This window comes from Panthera pardus, unplaced genomic scaffold (genome assembly GCF_024362965.1).
Source record: "Panthera pardus isolate Hobbes unplaced genomic scaffold, ASM2436296v1 HiC_scaffold_21, whole genome shotgun sequence".
Classification (NCBI taxonomy): Eukaryota; Metazoa; Chordata; class Mammalia; order Carnivora; family Felidae; genus Panthera; species Panthera pardus.
The window spans coordinates 59,018,766-59,026,247 of NW_026526777.1; the positions used below are offsets into that span (position 1 = coordinate 59,018,766).

The 7,482-nt window shown below is 52.5% G+C and overlaps 1 protein-coding gene across 1 annotated transcript in view; it reads left to right on the top strand.

Moving 5' to 3' along the window:
- Positions 1–2,964, top strand: part of LOC109261043 (ankyrin repeat domain-containing protein 26-like) — a 181,114-nt gene extending 178,150 nt beyond the window's left edge. The window contains exon 32 of the mRNA XM_053909495.1: positions 2,662–2,964. Within this exon, the coding sequence (XP_053765470.1) occupies positions 2,662–2,964 (303 nt within the window). The remainder of the gene's footprint in view (positions 1–2,661) is intronic.
- The last annotated feature ends 4,518 nt before the right edge of the window (positions 2,965–7,482 follow it).

Sequence of the window (7,482 nt, forward strand, 5' to 3'; positions counted from 1 at the left end):
CTGCTAGAATGGATTCCTGAATTCAGCAAAGTTGCAGGATATGAAATCAATGCGCAGAAATCGGTTGCATTCCTATACACCAACAATGAAGCAACAGAAAGAGAAATCAAGGAATCGGTCCCACTTACAGTTGCACACAAAGCCACAAAATACCTAGGAATACATCTAACCAAATAGGTGAAAAATGTATATACTGAAAACCATAGAAAGCTTATGAAAGAAATTGAAGAAGACACAAAAAAATGGAAAAAAAAAGATTCCATGCTCCTGGATATGAAGAACAAATATTGTTAAAATGTCGATACCACCCAAAGCCATCTACATATTCAATGCAATCCCTATCAAAGTAACACCAGCATTCTTCACAGAGCTAGAACATATAATCCTAAAATGTGTATGGAACCAGAAAAGGCCTCGAAGAGCCAAAGAAATCTTGAAAAAGAAAACTAAAGCAGGAAGCATCACAATCCCAGACTTCCACCTATACTACAAAGCTGTAATCATCAAGACAATATGGTACCGGCACTTGAACAGACAGAACAATGGAACAGAATAGAGAACCCAGACATGGACCCACAAACATATGGCCAACTAATCTTTCACAGAGCAGGGAAGAATATCTAGTGGCATAAAGACAGTCTCTTGAGCAAGTGGTGCTGGGAAACTGGACAGCGACATGCAGAAGAATGAACCTGGACCACTTTCTTACACCTTTCTTACACAAAAATAAACTCAAAATGGATGGAAGACTTCAATGCAAGACAGGAAGCCATCAAAATCCTCAAGGAGAAAGCAGGCAAAAACCTCTTTGATCTTGGCCGCAGCAAATTCTTATTCAATACGTCTCTGGAGGCAAGGGAAACAAAAGCAAAAATGAACTAATGGGACCTCATCAGACAAAAAGTCTTCTGCACAGCGAAGGAAACAATCAGCAAAACGAAAAGGCAACTGACACAATGGGAGAAGGTATTTGTAAATGACATATCAGATAAAGGGTTAGTATCCAAAATCTACAAAGAACTTGTCAAACTCAACCACCCAAACAACAAATAATCCAGTGAAGAAATGGGCAAAAGACATGAATAGACACTTCTCCAAAGAAGACATCCAGATGGCCAACTGACACATGAAAAAATGCTCCACATCACTCATCATCAGGGAAATAAAGATCAAAACCACACTGAGCTACCCCCTTATGCCTGTCAGAATGGCTCACATGAACAACTCAGGCAACAACAGATGTTGGCGAGGATGTGGAGGAGGATCTCTTTTGCACTGTTGGAGGCAATGCAAGCTTGTGCAGCCACTCTGGAAAACAGTATGGAGTTTCCTCAAAAAACTAAAAATAGAACTACCCTACGACCCAGCAATTGCACTACTAAGCATTTATCCACGAGATACAGGTGTGCTGTTTCGACGGGACACATGCACCCCATGTCTATAGCAGCACTATCAACAATAGCCAAAGTATGCTAAGGAGCCCAAATGTCCATCGATCGATGAATGGATAAAGAAGATGTGGTATCTAGATACAATGGAATATTACTCGGCAATCAAAAAGAATGAAATCTTGCCATTTGCAACTACATGGATGGAACTGGAGGGTATTATGCTAAGTGAAATTAGTCAGTCATAGAATGACAAAAATCATATGACTTCACTCGTATGAGGACTGTAAGAGACAAAACAGATAAACATAAGGGAAAGGAAACAAACATAATATAAAAACAGGGAGGGGGACAAAACAGAAGAGACTCACAAATATGGAGAACAAACTGAGGGTTGCTGGAGGGGTAGTGGGAGGGGGGATGGGCTAAATGGGCAAGGGCACTAAGGAATCTACTCCTGAAATCATTGTTTCACTCTATGCTGACTAATTGGGATGTAAATTCTGAAAAATAAAAAAATAAATTAAAAAAGTAAAAATAAAAAAATAAAAGAAAGTATTTGTTAATGTGTGGAATTACATTATTTGCTCATGTTAAACCAACTTTGCATTTCTCAGATTAACTGAATATAGTTGTGATTTCATTCATTTTTTTTCTTTTCATGATTTTATTTTTTTATGTTTATTTTTGAGAGAGAGAGAGACCGAGTGTGAGCAGGGGAGGGGCAGAGAGAGAGGGAAACACGGAATTTGAAGCAGGCTCCAGGCTCTGAGCTGTCAGCACAGAGCCTGACGCAGAGCTCAAACTCATGAACTTCGATATCATGACCTGAGCTGAAGTGGTCAACCAAGTGAGCTACCCAGGTGCCTCTAGTTTATTTTATTTGGGAGAAAGAGAGAGAGAGAGAGAGAGAGAGAGAGAGCACACAAGAGTGGAGGGGGGCAAAGGGAGAGAGAGAGAGAGAGAGAATCTTAAGCAAGCTCCAGGCTCAATGTGGAGCCAGAAGCAGGGCTCAATCCCATAACCCTGGACTCCTGACCTGAGCAGAAATCAAGAGTCGTATGCTTAAACCACTGAGACACCCAGGCACCCCTCAGGGCCTACATTTTCATTTGGCACTGGGCCCCACAAATTTGTCACTGCAAAGTTCCCACCAGGGCACGTCCCCCCTCCCCCCACCCCACCCAACCTCCTCCCACAAGACCCTCCCCTCGACCTCACCGCACACTAGTCTCCCTCAGAATGAAATCCAACCTCCTCTCTGGGCCCACAGACCCAGCCAATCTGGTCCTCAAATCTTTGCTGCCCTCGCCGCCCTCGTCCACTCGGCTCCAGTCACAGTCTCCACCTTTCCGTCTCAGTGTCCTCCCACTGGCTGCTCCTTGGCCTGGAATGTGGCTACCTGCTCAGAGGGGCCCTCCTGGCCCTCCAGCTACAGCGGCTGTCCCCTGCCCAGGTCTTCTGCTCCCCAGCACTCACAGCGGAAGCTAGCAGTCTCCTTGTTTACCTGTTCGTGGTCTGTCTCCTCCACCCACACCCTGGCGCTCAGAATGTCAACAGAACAGGGTCTTCTTAAGCCTGCCAGCCTCAGTCAGCGGTCACCGGTCACAGTGGAGCCCCACCCGCTAGAACAAAGCCTGGCCCCGAGCAGACACTCCCTAAACAACTGGTGTCTGAGGACACACCTTGCCTGAGAAGTGATGACAAGTACCATCTAGTGTGGGGCGGCAGGCCCGGCCAGTGCGAGCCCATACATGGCAGGGTGTTCTCCCTTGATCCCAGCCCCAGAGAACCCGCACCCCCCACTCCCCGCACTCCCCATCTGGATCCGCACTGCCGCTGAGATCAGCACAGGGTGTCTGGCAGTGCCAGCCCCTCCCACCAGGCTCCCCCATCCTCCAGGGGGACAATGTACAAAGGGCCACTTCAGCACGGAGCTTCAGCTCCATCTCTAGCCCACAGGCCTGAGGTGGGGGAGGGGAGGGGAGGGTGGGCCCCAGCCCTCTTCTGTCCTCTTGGAGCCTGCTCCAGCACAGGGCCAGGAGGGTGACAGATTCAAGCTGTAGTGCGGAGAGGCTTTGTTCCAGGAGCTGCTCCTTGCGGCCTGGGGGAGATGCCCTTGCACAGCGAGTGGATGAGACACATCAATGCACAGGGTCAGCGTGCTGGGGCAGAGGACAGTCCCTGTGTACCCAGGCAGCAGGAGTGGAGTGGCGCTTGCCCATGTGTACAGGGCACAGTTGTGAAGTGCAGCCGTGCACTCAAGAGGCTAAAGTGCCTGTAGGGTGAAGGGAGAGAGAGGAGCAGACCCGGCGGGGTCTGGGCCAAGCTGGAGGGCAGAGGCCTGGGCTCAGAGTCGGCTCCCATCCTGCCTGGGACCCTCCGCCGCAAAACCAGGCACAAAGAACTCGCTCAAATACTGTTTCCCAAAACCTGAGCTGATAACCTGAGATGTGACCATCCACCCAGTCTCCCAGGCCAGGAGCCCGGCAGTCATCCTGAATCTGGCTTCTCGCTGACCTCAAGGTCCCCATCGCCAGGCACACCTCTTTGATGCCCAGGTACTTGTCGTCCCACCCAGCCCCCTGTGCCACTGTCCCACACTGCCTGCGCCACCATCCCCGCTCACCTGGACAACAGCAGCAGCCTTGCCAGGGAAGGGGCTCCTGGCTTCAGCCCCAGGAGCCAAGCAAAAGCCACATCTGATGTTGTCCCTCTCAGCTTGGAACACCTGCTCCCAGGATAAAGTCCAAATCCTCTAGGAGGCTCTAAGTTTCTGTGTAATCTTTCACTCCCTGCCCGGGTAGGCTCAGCTGAACTGCAATTCCCCCAGACTGAGGAAGGACTGAGCTCCCTCACCCCTGGCCTGCACATCAGGGCTCCTCATCCTAAACTGTACAGTGCTGACCAACTCTCCTGGGGCCCCAGGACAGACCCTGATGCAAAGGAGGTGCTGACGACAGCCCCCCCTCCGCCCCCAAATCCACATACCTGCACCTGCAGTCAGTGCTGCTGGGCTCTCACAACTGGTCGGGGGTTGTAAAAAGTCTAGTCCTGCCTGGGCAAGGCACACCCCGATGAGGTGGCTCATGTACAGGAACTCGACAGGTCCCCCACAATGGGAGGGAAGTGGTGGAGAGCGGAGACATGGGGAAGGGCTCCAGCCTTCAAAGCGCTCTGAGCAGGACGGCTGATGGTCCAGAGGAGACCGGCAAGGAAGGAGGAGAAACAGGAAGGGATCTCAGTTCACCCCTGGGTGCTCAGTTCACCCCTGGTTCACCCCATCAGTGCCTGGCACCATGCCCGGCTGCTGCTGGCTCAAAGGATGGGCTGGGACCCTGGCTCTGCCCCCCACCCCCAACTCTGGAATCCTACTCTCTTGGAGGCAGAAAAGCGGGGGCTGGTAACGCCGCCTCATGGGGATCTGGGGAAGTGACCAGGCTGCTCCTGGCCCAGATCCTACAGCTCTGGCTCTCTGGGAGCCCGAGCAAGTTCTTCCACCTCCTTCAGGAGAGGTGGCCTGGAGCAGGTGCGCCTGGGGAGCTTCCGTGGAGCTGGAACAATGAGCCCTTTCTCTTTTCCCTTCCCAATCCACCTCTGCCCAGCCCTGCCTTCGAGGGGCCGTGGCACCCTTGGCTCAGGACCTGACCGTCTCCACCTGGGGACACTCAAGAAGCCCTCACCAAATGGCACAGGGCACCATGCAGGGCTGTAGGCACCTGGGTCTGCTCCTTCATATGGAGCCGCCAGTCTGCTCTTGTTCCTCTGACTAGTCTTTTCCCTCTCCTAGATCCCGAGAGCATTCCGGAAAAGGGCCGCAAGTGCCCAAATGTCCCACTGAGTGTGAGAAAGAAGGGAAAGGAACAGCAGTGACCAGACCATCACCACAAGGGGACAGAGTCATTCAGGAGTCAAGTGGCCAGGGTCCAGGCCTTAGCAATGCCACTAAGCTTGCCAGGAGAGCCTGAGCACCAGGTGAAGTGCTCCATCTTGTCTCACCATCACGTGACCATTTCACAGAGGGGGAAACTGAGGTTTGCAGAGGGGACAGGACTCGCACCAGGTCAGGCAGCAGCGAGCTGTGGAGAGGTCCTGGCTCAGCAGAGACCACGTGCGTGCCACTGCAGCTCACCAATGCTCAAGACCTCCCCTTTCTTGCCAGACCTCAGTTTCCCCCACTGACCATCGGGGGCACAGACTGGATCTTCCAGCTTCTGGCTGAGTTGAGTGTTCCAGGTTCTGGAAGGCCCACATTCTAGGTCTGCTGCTCCATCTTCCTCCTCTGAGTTCCGTGATCCCGCTTCTCTGGTCTGGATCATGGGGTTCTACTTTCCAGGTGCTGTGTTCTGGTGCCTGGTCCCCAAGTTCGCCTCTCAGAAAGGTCTGCAGACCAGGCATTTTCTCCAGCCCACATGCTTCATTTTCATTCCCTGTATTCTCTCCCAGCCCCCAGCAGTCGGGGCCCACAGGTCACCACCTGAAGCTCCAGTTCCGTCGGCCTTCAGGGCTGCTTTAGGGCATGAAAATAGCTGGGGAGGCCTGTCCCAGGCCCCAGGTCACTGGGCTGAAGGGGATACTGGAGATCATACTCACAGCTGGGCAGGAACACTCTTCCCCACTCTTCCCTGTGTCTCCAGGACCACGTTTCTGACCACCCCCAGCCCTGCTGGCTTCTGCCCCCACCAGTCCGCATGGCAACAGCCCCCAAGATGGCACTTCCCGAGGACAGAGACCTTGGGTCATTTTTCTTTGGGGTCAGAGCCTGGTACTTCCTTAGTGGGTGTCTGTTAAACACTTGCAGAATGAATTAACCAGGTGTGCCCGGAGTCCCGGCAGGATTACACACTGTCACAGCCTCAAAGACCTGAGTTCACATATGACAGAGATGCTCACGCTGTGTGTGCGTGCAGGTGATGTGCACAAAACACGTGCTCAAAAACACAGACACATCACACCCTCAAGTCAGCAGATCTGTGCCCCTGGCACCTAGCCTGGGCCCTGGCACTTGGCTGAATAACAGCTGATCGAATGAATGGGTGCTCTGTACTAGGTATATGGGGGAGATGGAGATCGAATCCTCACCCAGGATCAAGGCTCAGCTGTGATTCCAAAGACCATTTCCACGAGGTCGAACTTGACTACATTGTAGGAAGATCCCCTGGAAAGGCACTTCGGGGCCGGAGTCAGTAAGGAAGGCAGTCAACAGTGCTACACACCCACCTGGGCACCCAGATGGAGGTGAAGCAAATAGCCCTAGGACCACCTCTGGCTGGGAGGGGCAGAGGGCAGCCTGGGGTGGGGTGGCTTTCCAGGTGGAGGTGGGAAGGCGAGGGCCCTGAGGCCTAACCCACATGACAGAAAGGACAGCAGAGGTTTGAATGGAATTCTGGGTGTGCTACATCCCAGTAGTCCCAGGTCTGGACTTTCTCTGACCCAAATTCCGAGAAAGAGATACACACAGGCTAAGTTGTCTGCCCCAGGTGCGCCTGTTCTGGGGAATGGGCCCGGGGCCAGGGTCCCTCTGGAAGCCACTGATACTTGGTGACCCCAGAGTCTCATGAATAGGGAGCTGGCTGTTCTCAGGGCACCTTTTCTTAGACCTCTCTCCTTTACACGGTAACTTCATTTTTCTGGTTATAAAGGTTTCACCTACAACCTAGGAAATGTGAAAATCACAGCGAAAGAAGGGTAATATCACCCACCATCCCTGGGACTAATATTTGGGCCTAAGTTCTCACAGGCTTTTTTTCCCGTACACCTTCTTGCTGGAATGAGCTATCGATGTGGATTTCCTGCCAGCTTTTGGACAGCAAGCATTTTCTCTAAGGAGCTTTGTCCTCCACATGGGAAGACCGAGTGCAGACCTGAGCCCTGGGGACTTTGCTCTCCTGGGCTTCTTCCCATCCCCCTCAGACCTGACCTGGATCCTGCAGACAAATGCTCCAGCTGGGGACCGGAGTGGGGGAGGGGTACGGCCACATAGCCCTGGGCTCTCCTCTTACAAGCCACAAAGGGGCTACCAACCACTCCCCAGGGTGCTCTGGGTCAGTCCCAAGCACCTCAGGCCTTCAACAGTCCCTCTGTGAAATGGCAT